Source organism: Mandrillus leucophaeus, unplaced genomic scaffold (genome assembly GCF_000951045.1).
Source record: "Mandrillus leucophaeus isolate KB7577 unplaced genomic scaffold, Mleu.le_1.0 Scaffold491, whole genome shotgun sequence".
Classification (NCBI taxonomy): Eukaryota; Metazoa; Chordata; class Mammalia; order Primates; family Cercopithecidae; genus Mandrillus; species Mandrillus leucophaeus.
The window spans coordinates 406,139-426,317 of NW_012105265.1; the positions used below are offsets into that span (position 1 = coordinate 406,139).

General features: G+C 36.8%; 1 protein-coding gene across 1 annotated transcript in view; it reads left to right on the forward strand.

Annotated features, from left to right (window-relative positions):
* Positions 1-20,179, forward strand: part of MSH3 (mutS homolog 3) — a 234,120-nt gene that overhangs the window by 22,597 nt on the left and 191,344 nt on the right. The window contains exons 7-8 of the mRNA XM_011995562.1: positions 3,946-4,091; positions 7,890-8,056. Coding sequence (XP_011850952.1) covers positions 3,946-4,091; positions 7,890-8,056 — 313 coding nt within the window. The remainder of the gene's footprint in view (positions 1-3,945; positions 4,092-7,889; positions 8,057-20,179) is intronic.

A 20,179-nucleotide genomic window follows, 5' to 3' on the forward strand; every position in this document is an offset into this window, starting at 1 on the left:
TTGCTTGAACTCGGGAGATGGAGGTTGCAGTGAGCCAAGATCCTGCCATTGCACCCTAGCCTGGGCGGCACAGCAAGACTCTTGTCTCAAAAAAAAAAAAAAAAAATTGGAATTGTATTTAATGTTGAAATATTTATTATGGGCCCTAGTCAAGAAGGTTGAAAGTGAAATTTGAGCATTTCATGGGCAAACTTAGGGAAAGTATTGCTGATTACACGTTTGTTGGAAGTCATAAATGCTTGTGATGATTCTATAGCTTGAGACCTGGTTGGATTGTACCCTAGAGAGTGATGAGGTCGCATGTCTGTGACTCATGGATGGGAAGTAAAGACTTGGCCAACTTTTTTTCTTCAAGTTTCCTAAATCCTCTGTGGCAGGCAAGCAGCGTTCTCTAAGTCAGGCGCATTATGCTGTGTTCTGTGATATTAAATTAGACTCTGAAATATCACCATGTTTTCTGAGGGCAGGAACAAATATGTAGTTGGCATCCCCTAGGTGAAGGAGAGAAACTGTCTAGGTTAAATGGTAAATTCAGGCCTGACCACGGTAAAGGCTGATGTTTTCCTGCCCTTCTGTGAGGGACTAATAGAGTTCAGAGATGGGCTGAGGTTGGGTAGTGAGAGTGTTGGAATTAGAGTTCCATGGCTCCAGTGGGCAATATCTAAGCCATGGTGCTTTCTAGAATAAATCAGGGAATCAGATGGTGCTGCATGGTTCTATATTTCTATCAGTCATGCATCATTACTTAGTTAACCAGCCCGGGGCTTCTCTTTTTACTTTTTCATTGATTCTTCTGTCCAGATGGGTTCATCATTTCTGCATACTCTGTAGTATCTTCTAAATGTCAGTCATTTGCAAATGCCATGGAGCAAATGCTTATTCTTTTACAGTCTCATGCTCTCTGTATTGGATAGTCTTTGTGTAGGGAAAGCTCTAAGGACATTGAAGACCTGTCATATTTTTCTGAGTCTTTTATAGATACAGATGTTGATACTGAAGTTAGGTCACTAGAACTGCCCAAAAGACATTAAACCATAGGCTTCTATACAGGCTATACAGGGAACATTTTTTAAAACTTTTTATTGACATAGTACACATTTAGATCAAGTGTACAAATCCTGAATGTATACCTTGATGAATTTTTAAAAAAGTGAACCAACCTCACATAGGGAGTCTTAAAATAGAAATTTATTGATATTTTCTTTTTTCATTTTTTAGATTGCAGCCCGAGAGCTCAATATTTATTGCCATTTAGATCACAACTTTATGACAGCAAGTATACCTACTCACAGACTGTTTGTTCATGTACGCCGCCTGGTGGCAAAAGGATATAAGGTCAGCTTTGGCTTTAACTTGTGGGAAAAGGAAATTGGGATTCTCTTCCAGAGAATGCAAATGTATTTCGTAAGGTGGTAGGTAGGCTTCAATTGGTTTATAATTTTGCATTTGAGAGAAAAAGTGTTTCATAATTATTAGCATTATATATTTATGAGTTTTTAACAATTGTTAGATATTTAGGGTAAATTTTTTAACTCTATGATAGTGTTTCTTAGCGATTTATCTACCCTTGTCAACTCCTTTAAACCCTACATCTGAGCATTGTGGACTGATTAACCATTTCAGAATTGACCTTTAAACATTTTGAAATGAGTTTTTACAAATCAAATCATTTTTTATCATTTGATATCAATATTTCTTATTTTTGTTGAAGGTGGGAGTTGTGAAGCAAACTGAAACTGCAGCATTAAAGGCCATTGGAGACAACAGAAGTTCACTCTTTTCCCGGAAATTGACTGCCCTTTATACAAAATCTACACTCATTGGAGAAGATATCCTTTTTGGACAGGAGTTTTTCTCTTTAATGGTACAAGTGCTTTGTTTGAAGATGGCAGGTTTTTGTTTTATTATTATTGTTTTAGTTGCTCTTTGGGAACTTTTTAAATGAGCTGAGAGGCATTATGGTGAACTCTTGATTAGGTGTGCTACTCAAGAGGGAAGTAGTGGCTGAAAACAAGCATCTTTTCAGATGTCATAGTAGAAGGCAAGTTCATCATACTTGAAGAGCAAGAAAAAAAGCAACCCTAATAAAAGATGATGTCAGGTTAGTATCTGATTTGAAATTATATCTTCCTTAGCCCATTTGTGGGTAGTAGTTAGTTACTTAGGACCTACAAGCTCCTCAGGGTCTTTCCAAAGTGAGACCTAACAAATAACTTATTGAAGCCAGGCATGGTGGCTCATGCCTATAATACCAGCACTTTGGGAGGCTGAAGTGGGCAGATTACTCGAGCCCCGGAGTTTGAGACCAGTCTGGGCAAGATGGCAAAACCCCATCTCTACAAAAAATACAAAAAAATCAGCTGGGCATGTTGGCACTTGCCCATAGTCCCGGCTACTTGGGTGGCTGAGGTGGGACAATCATGTCAGCCTAGGAAGTAAAGGCTGCAGTGAGCCGTGATCATGCCACTGCATTCCAGCCTGGGTGACAGGAGTGAGACCCTGTCTCAAAAAAACAAACAGAAATTCAAAATGTGAAAAGAAAACTGCTGAAGTCAGAATTAAGACAGAATTAAATGCCTATAAAATATAATGGTAGTCCATCTTCATTGTTAACTTTATAAAAATTTTATTACTTTTGAAAATGGATTCTGGGTGAAGTTTTCTCACTTTGTAAGAATTTTCAGTGTGCATAATGTTTGCCCCTAAATTTATGGTAATTCATAAATGTGGTGTGTTGTTTGAAGCCAAATAATTTCAAAAGCAAAACTGTCAGTTTCAAAAGCCAAATAATTATATGTAAAATTAGATCAGGGTGCATTTAAAAAAAATTACTATGGAGTGGAATCAGTTCTCTGATAATGAAAGAATGGAGGGATAAGAAGGCCTTAAATGATACTGTGTGGAAGTATTATTTCTGTTATGGTTTATTACAGATCTGCTTATTTCTCAGCTCATTTAATTCTAAGGACTGTTTTGTTCCATGAATACTATAAACAGGGAACAGCTATCACTCAAAATGGGCTCCAAACTATTAACAACCTTGTGTTGTTCTAAGCTGATGAGCCTGTAAGAACCTGGTATTTTTATTTTTTCTTTTGCCAAAGCTTGAGTCTCTTATTTGAAGCCCATTTCTAGTACAGTCCCCCTTCCTGCTTTTCCTTTGCTGCTTTTATGGCTCGTATGTCCTGATGTCCAAAGATATGCCCAGACTTTGCCCCAAATCAGCTTTCATCCCTGAGATTTAGTTAATGGACTCATTTTATAAACCCATACACAGACATACATACACATATAATGTATATATGTTTCTGTTTTCTTTTCTCATGTCTTTGAAAAATTCTCTTGCTATATCTGGGAGCTTTTAGGCACATTAAAAGAGGAAAATAATTTACACCATTTTAGTGTATTTATACTTTGAATTGTGGAATTAAACATTATGGGATTGTTAAGGATTCAAGTCTCAACACCATTCAAGTGAAGAAGTGGGTTATTTGGGCCTCTATGGGGTTTGATGTACTCCACTAAGCCCTTTGGAAGTAAGATACTGGTTATCTGTCTTTATGATCTTTATATCTTAGGAAAGATAAGGCATGCAACTATGATCTAAATAAATTGGAAGAATGAATACTGGGCAGATTTTGCAAAGAGCAAAAGTACTGGGTGAAACGAGCCATCATTTTATTATTTATTTCTTCATTTTTATTTTTTTATTTTGTAGAGACAGGATCTTGCTATGTTGCCCAGGGTGGTCTCTCAAACTCCTGGCCTTAAGTGATCCTACCACCTTGGCCTCCTAAAGTGCTGGGATTACAGGTGTGAGCCATTGCACCTGGCTGTGAACCATTATTTTAAAGTAGAAAATAGTTAATATTATTGGAAATTTAGCATTATTAGCATTTAGAATTTAAAATACAAAAATGATTATTTTTCTTTAATTATTATTAAATGTGAATCCCCTAATCAAGCTGGATGATGCTGTAAATGTTGATGAGATAATGACTGATACTTCTACCAGCTATCTTCTGTGCATCTCTGAAAATAAGGAAAATGTTAGGGACAAAAAAAAGGGCAACGTTTTTATCGGCATTGTGGTAAGTACTTTGCAGGTGAGGAACAAATGTTAGATGTTCATGGTATCTCTAAATGTGACCTATCATGTGTGGTTTATAATAAAGATATCTGATGAAGTGTACCCTCAGATAATTACACAAGAAAAACATTTTTTCACAATATTATATGTTAAATCGCTAGTTACAGTTTTCTCATGGCTACTTGGTACTTGTAGCAGTCCGTTCTCACATTGCTATAAGGAACCACTTGAGACTGGGTAATTTATAAAGAAAAGAGGTTTAATTGGCTCATGGTTCCACTGGCTGTACAGGAAGCATGGCTGGGGAGGCCTCAGGAAACTTACAATCCTGGCGGAAGGCAAAGGGGAAGCGATGACATCTTCACAAGGCTAGCAGGGGAGAGAGTGAAGGGGGAAGTGCTACACACTTTTAAACAACCAGATATTGTGAGAACTATCATGAGAAGAGCAAGGGGGAAATCTGGCCTCATAATCTAATCACCTCCCACCAGGTCTCTCCCTCGGCATTGGGGATTACAATTCAACATGAGATTTGGGTGGATACACAGCTAAACCATATCAATACTCTATGCTATGGAGAGATCCAGATGGTTTTGGTCCATGTGCCCTGGAATTTTAAGGCTGAAGACAGACACAGTGGCAGACGTGCATGTGGACAATGTACAGATAGCAGAATAAAATACTAAGCCAACACAGGCATGGGTGGCAAAGTGTTCTGTAAATTTTCTCTAGGGATTTGAAATTAAACATGAATGACTATGGTATATATCTAGATTTGGAGGAAGGGATAGTTAAAGAGAAATGATAATTGGCTGATATAAAATGCCATACTAAATTAATATTAGGATTATTTATAGTTTTCTAGATAAGTGTAATTTGTGAATTTTATTTTTATTTTTATTTATTTATTTTTTTGAGGTGGAGTTTTGCTCCTGTCACCCTGGCTGGACTGCAGTGGGCGCAGTGGAGTACAATGGCGTGATCTCGACTCACTGCTCCTGGGTTCGAGCATTTCTCTTGCCTCAGCCTCCCAAGTAGCTGGGACTACGGGCACCCACCACCACACCAGGCTAATTTTTGTATTTTTAGTAGAAATGGGGTTTTACCACGTTGGACAGGCTGGTCTTAAACTCCTGACCTCAGGTGATCTGCCCACCTTTGCTTCCCAAAATGCTAGGTTTACAGGCGTGAGCCACCGTGCCTGGCCAAATCATAGTTTTATTGATTTTTCTGGCAGTTTATGAATAAATTTGCCCATTTACAGACTTACCTGGACTCTGCTAAAAGTCTTAGACTTTTTAAGGCCCTTCAGAACAATCAGACACCCCTTTTCTGTTGTAAGTTAAGCACATGTGGAACTCTGTCCAGGTAAAAACTAATTCTCTTTGCTTTTTCTAATCCCTACAGTCAGTGGCAATATCAACAAAAATTCTTACAACCCGAATGTCTGCAATGTGCCTTTTAATACCTTATTTTGACTGCATAACTCTGTGTTAACTTGACATTTGCTTAACCAATAAGCCCTTCTTTCAGAGAGTTAGCATTCCTGTTGGTGTTAGACAGCTCTAAATGATATTTTTATCCTTGAGAAGCACGTTTTATCTAGCTACAGGCAGTTGGACCTATCTACAAATAGTAAAGTTATTTACTTTTAAGCTTTAACATATGTAATGTGATATTTTATATTTACCTAAAACTCAAGTCTAAAGAACAGAGTTGATAGTATATAATTCCTACTTAGTGCATTTAGAAATGCCATCTGGTCTACCGCCAGAGTTAACCGTGTGTGTGAACTGGCACTCAGAAAATTGAAAATGGCTGTTTGCCCTTCAAGCATTTTCTTGGGGGCTGTCTTTTACTTCAGCAACCACTTTTGGGCTGATGACATCCTGAGCTCTGGGTCCAAGCTGCACCTCTCCCGAACTTCAGGCTCCTGCATCCAAATTTTTATTGAACAAAGACACTTAGAATTTACTCTGGCTCCTCAAACGCAGCATGACTGAAATTGATCTTATCTTCCTTTACCCTCAACACTGTTTTCCCTGTCACGATGGGTGTCACCCATTGCCCGGTCACTACATGGGAGTCACCTTTTGAGAACTGGTAATTAGTCTGAAATTAAGGGCTTTGCTGTTGTAGTAGCACTGTAGTCAGGCTCTGTGCCTTCAGTCTGGGCAGTGCAGTTTTATACAGACTGATTTTAGGTTTCTCAGTGTGTCGCATATCACACAGGGTGATAGATGTTGTGGGTATTACAGTATGGACCATTTCTCTGATTAAAGAAAAAGGGAATTCAGCTGACTGAAGAATTTGTTACTTTGACATCTGTACCTGGTTTTTGTAAATGCTTGGTTTGTAGATTGGTATATAAATTTACATATGTATCCTTATGTACTGATAGTCTATCTAGGCTCTAGAGAAAGCCTCTGGGCTAGAATTAAGGATGTTCCTTAATTACCGTTAGAGAAACTATAACACTGCCTCCAACCCATAAGATCCCTGGGTGTCCATTCCCTCCAGAGGTGACTGTAATCCAGACTTTTAAGATAATAATTTCCTTGCTTTTAGTTGGAGTTTTTAGTTCCAGCCTTACTACCTTAAACTTTATATACAAATGTCAATATAGTGTGTGTATTCTTTTGGGTTTTGCTCCTTTTGTTTACCATTTTGTATGAGAGATTTATTTACATGTGTCGCTGTAGTTCTCTCATTGCTTTGTCCTGTTTCATTTTATGATCTACAGTTTATTCATTCCTCTGTTGATGGACATGTGCATTCTTTCTGGTTTACAGTTGTACAGAGAATGCTGCTGTAAATATTTTTGTATGTCTTGTATGGTATACAAATGCCTGAGTTTCTCCAGAGTATATCCCTGGGGGAGGAATTGCTGAATTATAGGGTATGGATACTTCAACATTCCTAGATGATGCCTTGCTGTTGTCAGAAGTGGCTTTCCATCGGTAGTATATGAACATAGGGATTGGTGATTTTTCCTTTTTTAAGCTAATGCAGCCTGTAACTAGCTCCCATGGCTTTCATAAGCATCCATAGTGGCTAACAGTGTGTACTGGGGACTAGTCAGATTTCCTGGGTTTGAATCTTTGGCTCTACTCCGTTGTCACTCTGGGACCTTGGCTAGAAACTTCCCATCACTTCTCCAAAGCATGATCTTTTCCAGTTTATCTTTGCTATTATTGGCTTAGGATGTTAGGGAGTAGGTTCAGGTTGGCATGATGATTCCACCGGATCCACTGTCTACTTGGGCTTCATTCAGAGTTTGGTAAAGTATACTTCTATGGGTTACTTTGATGTATGAAGTAGTAATTTACTGCTGTTCTGGTGGTCTGGTTACTAGGACCATATCACTTGTTACTTTGAGCGATAACTACTATCTGTACAGTGCTTTATAGTTCACAAATAATTCATGTTTATTTTATAATTTGATCCTTACAATAACCTTATGGGAGAAGTAGGCTGGTTTGGTTCCATTTACAGAGGAAGAAACTGAGGCCTGGCAGTGTTTGGTAACTTGCCATAGTCACTCCGCTAGGTATATTAACTCCAGGCCTCATATTCAGGGTGGGTCTTGGAAATCTGATTTATAGCATGGTTTAGATATCTGTGAGTCTGACTCTTCATGTAAGAGTGTTGAAAAGCAAACAGGTTTCTAACACTTTAGGAATAGAGTACATAATACTCCTGAGTGTATCATCTTTACCTTTTCAATGTTTAGCTGTGTTATAGCCATAACTGGGAAAATACACTTTTCCTGTAACATTATATTTGTATTTGTTTTTAGGGAGTGCAGCCTGCCACAGGCGAGGTTGTGTTTGATAGTTTCCAGGACTCTGCTTCTCGTTCAGAGCTAGAAACCCGGATGTCAAACCTGCAGCCAGTAGAGCTGCTGCTTCCTTCGGCCTTGTCCGAGCAAACAGAGATGCTCATCCACAGAGCCACATCTGTTAGGTAAGTTGGCGCATCACTGGAAAATAATACTGATTCTAAAACTTAGGTTTAGTTCCAAAACTGATACTTACTAAAGTTACTAAAAATAGTTTTTACTTATAAAAATTGTATTTCCACTATAGTAGTGGAAATTAAAACAAAAAGTAAAACAACCAAGCTGGGCATGGTGGCACATGCCTGTAATCCCAGCCACTTGGGAGGCTGAGGAGGAAGGATTGCTTGAGTCCCGGAATTTGAGACTAGCCTGGGCAACTAAGGTGAGACCCCATATCTAAAAAACAAAGAAAAGAACCACCACCTACCCCTACTATCACCTTAATGTAGGACTTTAGAAGGCAGTCTTTCTGAAGAGGTTTCTGATATTATTTAATGATATTATTTGATAATTACGGGGTTTATGATATTTAATTATATTATTGGTAATCTTTAGTTTCTGGAGATAATTTAGAGTTCACTTCTTAAAAAGTTTATGTAACTTTGGAAATGCTTTGTCTGTGCTGCAAGTTTCAATTCATGGCTGTGTCCAGTGTTTTTATTTACTAGATCTAAGATCAGAGCACTTATTTATGAAGCAGTGTGCTAGGCACTGTGCATACAGAGGAAAAAGATGTGGTTATGATATATGTCTGGCAGAGTTTACAACCCCACAGGAGAGGAAGATGTGTGCATACCTAACTGGACTTAAAGGCATGATGTATTAAGTGCTAAACGTGAAGGTGCCTTGTTGGAAAGATCTGTACTGCCACCTGGAGTGTGGTGGGAAAGAGACCAGAAAGATGTGCTGGGGCTTCAGTGAAGTAGACTGTATATTGAGGAATTTGGACTTTCGACTAGGCAGAGAAGCTCATGAGGATTTTCATGTAATAGGCGGACAAATCATTTAGAAAATCAAAGCCAGGCACGGTGGCTTACAGCTGTAATCCCAGCACTTTGGGAGCCTGGGGCGGGTGGATCACCTAAGGTCAGGAGTTCAAGATAGCTTGGCCAACATGGCAAAACTCCGTTTCTACTAAAAAAAATACAAAAATTAGCTGGGTGTGGTGGCAGACACCTGTAATCCCAGCTACTCCGGAGGCTGAGGCAGAGTAATCGCTTGAACCTGGGAGGCAGAGGTTGCAATGAGCCAAGATCACGCCACTTCACTGCTGCCTAGGGGAAAGAGCAAGAGCACGACTCTGTCTCAAAAAAAAAAAGCAAAACCGAAAAGAAAATCAAACTGATTAAGTGAAGTTCCATATGTTTATTTGTGCTTAGTGTTGTGTTCATTTTCATTTGAATTTAATTTCTTTCAAAGTAGCTTTCATAATTTGTTTTTCTGATTATAAAACTAATATATGTTCATTTAGAAGACAAAAAAAGGGATAAAAGTCGTAAGTTGAATTGTATAACCCAGAGCAAATGACTGGTAAACATTTTGGCATATTATCTCCGTGTGTGTATATCACTTTTTTCCATTTGTGAACTTGCATTCCTGCTGCAAAATCACTTTTGTATCCTGTGGGTTTTTTTTTTTTATACTTTAAAATTCCCCATTTTTAAAAACTTTATTGCAGAAAATTTCAAATTTACACAAAATTATACAGAATAGTGTCATGAACTTCTATGAATCTATCAACCAACTTCAGCATTTCTCAGGACCAATCTCATTTTTCTACCCTCCCTTCCCTTTTCTCTCTCCCTGGATTATTGGCTTTGAAGCAAATCCTAGTGAGCATCATTTTATCCTCTAATATTTCAGTAGGTGCGCTTAAAAACAAAATAAGTGCACAACATTGTCATATAAGTGTATCATAATTTATCTATTCCATTTTTATTGTATTCATTTTTTCAGTATTACAAATACTGTTATGATGAATATTCATATATAGAAATACTCAAGTGCATTTCTGATTATTTCCTTAAGATAAATTCCTGAAAATGGAATTAACTGGATCAAAGGGTATGAATGTTTATAAAGCTCTTGATTGCTTGCTAGAAATGGTAATGTCAATTTATACTTCTACCAGTATAGTCTAGGAGGGTTCTTTGAACCTTTGTTCACATTGTGGGTGATCACTTAAATAATCTCTGCCAGTCACATAGGTGAAAAATTTTGCATCAGATCTCTTTATTTTGATCTTAATCCTTTTCTGACCTTGTGTTCAAACTTGAATGATTAAAAGTCAAACAGTAAACTTATAAGGAGGGCTGCTTTTACAGAACTGAAAACGTTAATAAAATCTCAAAAAAAATTTTAAAGGCAGGCTTCTATATTGTATTTTCAATATTTCTTATCATGTCTTTGCTAGAAATGGTAATATGAGAAATGGCAATCAGGAGCTTTATAAACATTCATATCCTCTGATCCAGTTAATTCCATTTTCAGGAATTTATCTTAAGGAAATATTCAGAAATTGCACACGAATATTTCTATATATGGATATTCATCCTAACAGTATTTGTAATACTGAAAAAGTGAATATAATAAAAATGAAATGGATAAATTATGCCAAATGGATAAATTATGATTTCCTGTCTTTGATTATATAGTTCATTTTTCTTTAAATTTTATTAACTTAGTATATATTTTATTTAGATTGAGTCTAAAGTCAATCAGTTTTATCAACACATTCATTATTTTGTTTTCCACTTAATTTTATAAAATAACAAAGGCAAAATTCGATAAAATATAAAAATATTTCATAATGACAGACATTGCCAAAAGTGAAGTTTTGTTTGGCAAGCAGCATTCATTGGTGATATTCCTAAATGTTTGTTCATCACATGAGATTTAAAAGCTTAAATTTGGCATATCAAAGAGAATTTAGGTGTCTTATATGGGTTTTACCAAATACAATGCCTGCTTTTGTCTTATTTTAATTTGAATTTCTCTAGTTAGCATTGTGAATAATTTTCCCTGTGTTTACTGACCATGTGTGATTTTTCATTCTTTGCACTTTTTTTTTGTATCCTTTGATCATTTTCACTTTATTTGCATATTGGACTAAGCAAAGTCAAAAGTGAAGTCTGCATTTCTGTGGAGTTCCTACAGCTAATTTATATCTATGGACAGAATGAAGTAGAGGAAATTCAAAAGTTAGCAGGGTCAAACAGTGTGGACTCTTGTGAGTTAGGGTTTGGGTTGGAAAACTAGCTCTTCACCTTAGTGACCTTGAGTAAGTTATCTACTGTGTTGTCCTTCAATGTCCTTTATATTGGGGATATTAAGATTGCTTACCTCATGGGGTTGTTGTAAGGATTAAATAAGTTAGTATGGGTAAAGCAGCAGAAATAGTACCTGCTGTAGAAAGCTCTCTGTAAGAGGAAGTGTTGTTTTTATATTTTAATTAAAAAAAAAAATTTCTGTGGCTGGGCGCAGTGGCTCATGCTTGTAATCCCAGCACTTTGGGAGGCCAAGTCAGGCGGATCACAAGATCAGGAGTTTGAGACCAGCCTGACCAAAATAGTGAAACCCCATCTCTACTAAAAATACAAAAATTAGCCAGGCATGATTAAAGTTTTTTTGTAGGTACATAATAGATGTATATATTTATGGATTACATGAGATATTTTCATACAGACATGCAATGCATAATAAACACATCAGGGTAAATGGGGTATCCATCTCCTCAAACATTTATCCTTTGTGTTACAAACAATCCAATTATACTCTTTTAGTTATTTTAAAATGTACAATTAAATGATTTTTGACTGTAATCATGCTGCTGCACTACCAAATACTAGGTTTTATTCTTTCTATTTTTTTTGTACCCATTAACCATCTCCAGTTCCCTTCTCAACTTTTGGTAACTGTCTTTCTACTCTCTACCTCCATGAGTTCAATTGTTTTAATTTTTAGCTCTCACAAGTAGGTGAGAATATGCGAAGTTTATCTTTCTGTGCCTGGCTTATTTCATGTAACATAATGACCTCCAGTGCCATCCATGTTGTTGCAAATGACAGGATCTCATTCCTTTTTATGGCAGAATGCTACTCCATTGTATATATGTACCATATTTTCTTTACCCGTTTGTCTGCTGATAGACACCTGGGTGCTCCCAAATCTTAGCTGTTGTGAATAGTGCTGCAGTAAACATGGGAGTGCACATATCTTTTCTATATACTGATTTCCCTTCTTTTGAGTATATACCTACCAGTGGGATTGCTGGATCATACGGTAGTTCTATTTTTAGTTTTTTAGTAGTTTTTTTCAAACTACTCTCCATATTGGTTGTACTAATTTACATTCCCACCAACAGTATATGAGGGTTCCCTTTTCTCCACATCCTCACCAGCATTTATTATTGCCTGTCTTTGGATAAAAGCCATTTTAACTGAGGTGAGATGGTATCCCATTGTAGTTTTGATTTGCATTTCTGTGATGAACAATGGTGTTGAGAGCTTTTCATATACCAGGGTGCCATTTGTATGTCTTCTTTTGAGAAATGTCTATTTGTCTATTTTTAAATTGGATAATTAGATTTTTCCTGTAGAGTTGTTTGAGCTCCTTATGTATTGTGGTTATTAATCCCTTGTCAGATGGGCGGTCTACATATATTTTCTTCCATTCCATGGGTTGTCTCTTCACTTTGTTGATTGTTTCTGTTGCTGTGCGGAAGCTTTTTAACTTCATGTAATTCCATTTGTCCATCTTTGCTCTGGTTGCCCTATTACTCAAGGAATCTTTGCCCAGTTCAGTGTTCTGGAGAGTGTCCCCAATGTTTTCTTTTAATCATTTCATAATGTGACATTTTATTTTTAAGTCTTTAATCAATTTTTGATTCGATTTTTATATATGACAAGAGATGGTGTCTAGTTTCATTGTTCTGCATATGGATGTCCAGTTTTCCCAGCACCATTTATTGAAAAGACTCTCCTTTCCTCAGTGTATGTTCTTGGCACCGTTGTCAAAAACGAGTTCACTGTAGATGTATGGATTTATCTCTGGGTTCTCTATTATGTTCCACAGGTCTGTGTGTCTGTTTTTATGCCAGTACCATACCGTTTTGGTTACTATAGCTCTGTAGTGTAATTTGAAGTAAGGTAATGTGATTCTTCCAATTTTGTCCTTTTTGCTTAGGATACATTTGGCTATTCTGGGCCTTTCATTGTTCATGTACATTTTAGGCTTATTTTTTCTATTTCTGTGAAAAATGTCACTGATATTTTGATAGGGATTGCACTGAATCTGTAGATTGCTTTGGATAGTATGGATGTTTTAACAATATTTATTCTTCCAATTCGTGAACATGGAATATCTTTCCCGTTTTTGTGTGTTCTCTTCAATGTTTTACATCAGTGTTTTATAGTTTTTATTGTAGAGAGCTTTTCACTTCTTTGGTTAACTCCTAGATATTTTATTTTATTTGTAGCTATTATAAATGGGATTACTTTTTTTATTTCTTTTTCATACTGTTCACTGTTAGTATATAGAAATGCTACTGGTTTTTTGTATGTTGATTTTGTGTCCTGCAACTTTACTGAATTTGTTGATCAGTTCTGACAGTTTTTTTGTAGAGTCTTTAGGTTTTTCCAAATGTAAGACCCCTTCATCTGCAAACAATAATTAGACTTCCTCCTTTCCAATTTGGATGCCCTTTATTTCTTTGTCTTGTCTGATTGCCCTAGTTAGGACTATTATGTTGAATAGCTGTGGTGGCAGTGGGCATCATTATCATATTCCAGACCTTAGAGGAAAGACTTTCAATATTTCTCAATTCAGTATGATAATAACTGTGAGTCTGTTTTATATGGCTTTTATTATGTTGAGGTATGTTCCTTCTATACCCAGTTGTTTGAGAGTTTTTATCGTGAAGGGTTGTTGAGTTTTATCAAATCCTTTTTCAGCATCAATTGAAATGATTATGTGGTTTTTGTTCCTCATTCTGTTAATGTGATATATCATAGTGACTGATTTGCCTATGTTGAACCATCCTTGCATCTTTCGGATAAATTCTACTTGGTCATGATAAATGATCTTTTTAATGTGTGGTTGAATTCGGTTTGCTAGTATTTTGCTGAGGATTTTTGCATCAATATTCATCAGAGATACTGGCCTCTAATTTTCTTTATTTGTTATGAATTTGTCTTATTCTGGTGTCAGGGTAATACCGGCCTCATAGAATGAGTTTGGAAGTATTCTCTTCTCTTTTTTCTTTTTCTGGAATAATTTGAGGAAAATGGGTCTAGTTCTTTAAATGTTTGGTAGAATTCAGCCGTGAAGCCGTTGAGTCTCAGACTTTTCTTTGCTGGGAGACTTTATTATGGCTTCAGTCTCGTTACTTGTTGTTGATCTGTTCAGGTTTTGGATTTCTTCGTGGTTCAGTGTTGGTGGATTGCATGTGTTTAGGAATGTATCTATTTCTTCTAGATTTTTTAATTTATTGGCATATGGTTGCTCATAGTAACCGCTAATGATACTTTGAATTCCTGTAGTGTCAGCTGTAATGTCTTCTTTCTCATCTCTAATTTTATTTATTTGGGGTTTCTCTTTTTCATAGTCTGGATAAAGTCTTATCAGTTTTATCTTTTCAAAAAACTAACTTTTGGTTTGTTGATCTTTTGTATTGTTTTCTTTGTTGCAATTTCATTTATTTCTGCTCTGATTTTTATTTTTATTTTATATTAATTTTGGGTTTGGTTTGCTCTTGCTTTTCTAGTTCTTCAAGGTTTATCATTTAGTTATTTATTTGAAAATTTTCCTCTTTTTTGATGTAGGTGCTTTTAGCTATAAACTTCCCTCTTAGTACAGCCATCACTGTATGCCATAGGTTTTGGTATGTGTTTTCATTATCATTTGTTTCAAGAAATTTTTAAGTTTCCTTGTTGATCTCTTCATTGACCCACAGGTCATTCAGGAGCATATTGTTTAATTTCCATGTGTTTGTATAGTTTCCAAAATTCTTGTTTTTGATTTCTAGTTTTATTTCATTGTGGTCAGAGAAGATTCTTGATATTATTTCAGTTTTTTTGAATGTTTTAAGACTTCTTTTGTGACCTAACATATGATCTAATCTTGGGAATGATTAGATCATTCATGCTGTAATGATTAGATCCTCTATGTGCTGAGGAAAAGAAAGTGTATTCTGTAACCATTGAATGAAATGTTCTCTGAATATCTATTAGGGTCATTTGGTCTGTAGTGAAGATTAAGTCTGATGTTTCTTTATTTATTTTCTGTCTGGAAGATCTGTCCATGTGGGGTGTTGAAGTATCCAGCCGCTATTTTTTTTTTCTCTCTGTTTTTTTTTGAGACAGAGTCTTGCTCTGTCACCCAGTGGGGAGTGCAGTGGCGTGATCTCAGTTCACTGCAACCTCCGCCTCTTGGGTTTAAGTGATTCTCCTGCCTCAGCCTCCCGAGTAGCTGGGATTACAGGAGTGCGCCACCACGCCTGGCTACTTTTTTTGTATTTTAGTAGAGACAGGGTATGGGGTTTTGCCATGTTGTCCAGGCTGGTCTTGAACTCCTGACCTCAAGTGATCTGCCTGCCTCGGCCTCCCAAAGTATTGGGATTACAGGTGTGAGCCACTGCACCTAGCCTCTTTTTTTTTTTTTTTTTGAGACAGAGTCTCACTCTTGCCCAGGCTGGAGTGCAGTGGCACGATCTCAGTTTGCTGCAACCTCCGCCTCCTGAGTTCAAGTGAGTCTTCTGCCTAAGCCTCCTGAGTAGCTGGGACTACAGGCAGGTGCCATCATGCCCGACTAATTTTTGTATTTTTACAAAATTAGAGACAGGGTTTCAGCATGTTGGCCAGGCTGGTCTCGAACTGCTGACTTCAAGAGATCTGCCTGCCTCTGCCTCCCAAAATGCTGGGATTATAAGCATGAGCTACCGCCTCCGGCCAGTCTCTCTTTAACTTGAATATTTGTTTTTCATATGTGTGTGTTTCAGTGTTGGGTGCATATATATTTACAATTAATCATATCCTCTTGCTGAATTGACCCCTTTGTCATTATATAATGACCTTCTTTGTTTCCATATTTACAACCAGTAAACAATACAGTATTAAATTTGCAAGTACAAAATTTATTTTGTTTTTGGTGATATCTTCTTGTCTGTTTTAAACACTGGTAAGTAGTTTTTTGTATCTCAGACTAAGTACCCCATTTTTTTCTTATGCTGTATACCTAAAGGTAAAAACAGCAGTTTTTGTCAGTTACCGGTTAATAACATTTTATTAATATTGAAGACATAATATGTTAAAGCTGTGTGAGGAAAGGCAAAAGAATGGCTTGGAATTGTGGAATGTCTATCTTAAAATATTAGGGTTTTTGGCATTCTTAAGTTTAACCACAAGAGGTCTCCAAAGGATTTTATATTCTGTGAATTGGTGTGTAACGGTTACTAAAATATCTCTAAGTACAGACTGACTTACTTTGTATCATATTGTGACTTAGAACAAATATTAGAGATGTAGGAAGCTAAAATTATTACTCTTAAATAATGATATAGAATCAATTTTTCTTAGGTTATTTATTTTTATTTATGTAAAGTATGTTTATAAGATTTCAGCCTGGGTCTTAGGGAATCAGTCTTACTATCTTGTTACACTTTCCTTTGTTGTAAAACTGTAGAGAAAGAAACCAATGGAAAGCAATAGTCTTGAGCCCTTTATCAATTGCAGTTAAGGTTGCTTTAGCTTAGAAATGTTACATGTTTATAGAAATGGTTGAGAGGAAAGCTTTAGAAAGCGATAAACAAATACTGTTGATATTTACTAATTCTCAAGGAAACTGACTTTTAAGGTGAATCAGGGGGACATTACAAATGACAGTCAATTTTGTGTTCAAAGAAATGAGAGCTTCCTGAGCACTGGCATAGCTAAGGAAGGCTGTATGAAGAAGGTGGGCTTGGCTGGTACATTTGCAGGATAGAAGGCTTTGAGTTGGTATTGGGGAGGGAAGAAGGGTATGTTGTGTGTGTACAGAAATGATACAAGGTCTGAGGCACACAGGCTGGAAATATTAGAGAAGTGTGAAGACAGCAGGGAGATTTCTCTGATCAGAGGGAACTTTCATGTTGAGAATTGGGAAAGAAAGGGTGAAGGCCTATGAAATCCAGCAAACTGGTATGGACTCCTATAGAAGACAGTAAGGTTTCTGGGGAAAGGAATGGCATGATAGGAGGGAAGAGGTGAGTGTACTGCCTAGATGGGACAGTTGAATTTTAAAAATAAATATTTCCCTGAAGGAAAAAGAGGATACAGAGAAAAGAATCAGATCAAGGAGCTTAGAGAATGCCAGTAGTTGGAAATAGGAGCAAGAATAGAAACAGAAAGGGAGGAATTAAAGAGCTAGGTGGAGAACCAGGACAAGGTAGGGATGTGTGGTTATAATTTGTCACACATCATATAACCAGTGGTGTGAGCTAATTTTTTACATTATTGACTCTGTTATAATTTATTGACACTGTATGACATTTGGAAAGATACTTGGTTAGAAACTAGCCTTAGCTCATTGATATCATTTGAAAAAGACGTGTGGAAGAATGTCCTGTGGTACCACAGTGACTTTAGCTATCTGACCTTTGAAATAAATGCTTGAACACATAAGTGCTTCCTCAAAGACAGATGTGTATGCTGCAGATTTAAAGAAAACATTGACATCTTAATGTTGAGGAATAAGAATAACCTCTACTATGTTTACTTTCAGTGTTAGAAATATATTATTATTATGTCTTTTTGGCCACAGAGAGCCTTACATCATCTGAGGTTTAACCAAAAGTATTATCTAACATGATTCTTTATGCGAAGGCATAATACCACCTGAATGTCATTTATGGTGACACATATTTGAAATTACCATCGTAGCATTTTAATTTTGTGTTCATCTCTTATTAAATTAATTTATATAGTAGAAATTACTTATTACTTTGTGTTATTGTACTTTGACTTTCTAGTTTTTAATGGAAAATATTTAGCAGAGTTTTGGTGCCAAAATGAAGTGATAACTGTGAGGCTATGTAATTATCAGAGGAATTGTTATGCAAATTAGGTATCTGTGTTATGGCTGAAGTCCAGCTTCTTTCTAATGTCATTTGAATTTAACATTAGTATAAAAGTTTAATTTTTTTTTTTTTTAAAGAATGAGAGTAAAAGAAACAACAACAGGTCTTACTCATTAATTTGGTTTAGAGGAAGTGTTTTACACATACGAAATGTTATTAAGTGGTCAGTACTTGATGGTACCAATTTTGTGATTGCGATGTTACAGTTTGTTCTATCAGAGTTTAATAAGCTCAATTCTGTGGGTTCACATGAAGTCATTTCAATATAATTCTTAGATATTAAGAGCCAAGTAAATGTGGAATGGCATACCAAATACTGGGTAGCATATGGATATGAATAACATAGCACCTAAATTAGGTGGGAAAGTGGGGCTGGGTAGAAAGAGGGCATCCCAGGAAGTGTGGTCACAGGATGGGAAAAGGGAATTGGTAACATTGAGTTGACTGGAGTGTTAGGAATATATGGGTCAAGAGTAGCCTGCAACAGAATCTAGTGTAAAAGAGCTGTTCAGTGAGTATTTGCTGAATGATTATGTTTAAGGCCAGAGAGGAAGACTGGAGCTGTTTCACTGAGGATGCTGGGCACTAGTGGGAGGAACTGATACTTTATTTAGATGTTTCTCAAATTTGGCCTACCAACTTTTTAATTTACTACTTTGTGTTACAATTTTCTTCTTTAAGTTTGTTAAATTATAATTTGAAAAATTACAGAGTTAATATATGTTTGCTGTAAAAGTGAAAAAAAGTCTATTTTAAAGGAAAAAATAATTTTTGCTAATCTCCCCATCCATTTGACTTAAATTAGTTTTATTATAACGTGACTTAGATATTTATAAACTGAAAACTTAGTGCTCTAGGTTTTATACCTATTTTAACAGGAATAAAGTTCAAGCAAAATTTGAGATTAAAGTATATGTATGAAACTGATGAAATATAAATGAATGATTGCTTGGCATGAAGGGTGATGTTCTGCTGCTAAAAATAAACTGTTCCTGTCAATTCAAGTGGGATATATCCCCAACTGAGGGCCAAGTTCTTTTTTTTTTTTTTTTTGATGAACTTTATTTTATTTTTGAGCAGTTTGAGGTTCACAGCAAAATTAAGAGTAACGTACAGAGTAAAGGTGTCGTATCCTCAGTATTCTTCACCAGATCCTGTGCTATGATGTTGCTGTGATGTGCTGTATAAAGGCTCAAACCTTTCCCGCACGCTTTTTTTTAAAGAGTAGGGGTCTCGTTCTGCCACCCAAGCTGGAGTGCAGTGCCGTGGTCATAGCTCATTGCAGTCTTGAACTTCTGGGCTCAGGTGATCCTCTCACTTCAGCCTCCTGAACAGCATACTACTCAGGCACATACCTGTAGTCCTGGCTACTCAGGCATGTACCACCCCTCGCAGCTAATTTAAAAAATTTTTTTTTTTGTAGAGATAGGTTCTGGCTATGTTGCCCAGGCTGGTCTCGAACTTCTGGCCTCAAGTGATCCTCTCCCCTTAGCCTTGCAAGTTCTTGGGATTACGGGTGTGAGTGACTGCATGTAGCATCTTCCAGTCTTTTTCTGTCTTCAAACCATGGTATAACTTAAGTGGTTTGCCCTCCATTTGGTACCAGTGTACTTGTTCAATTTTTTTTTTTTTTTTTGAGAGGGAGTCTTGCTCTGCCACCCAGGCTAGAGTGCAGTGGCACAATCTTGGCTCACAGCAATCTCTGCCTCCTGGGTTCAAGCGATTCTCCTACCTCAGACTCCCAAGTAGCTGGGATTACAGGCACCCGCCACTACACCTGGCTATTTTTGTATTTTCATAGAGACAGTGTTTCACTATGTAGGTCAAGCTGGTCTCGAACTCCTGACCTTAAGTGATCCGCCTGCCTTGGCCTCCAAAGTGCTGGGATTACAGGTGTGAGCCACCGCACCTGGCCATCCAGTTCAATTTTAGAACTACTTTGGTTTTATTTTTCTCATTAAACTTTAACCGTTAAGTGTTCCTTATTACTAATGTGATCTTAAACATAAACAGAAATTAAGAAACTGAAGCATGTAACAATATTCATTTTTTTTGTTGTTGTTGTTGAGACGAAGTCTCGCTCTGTCCCTCAGGCTGGAGTGCAGTGGCGCGATCTTGGCTCACTGCAAGCTCCGCC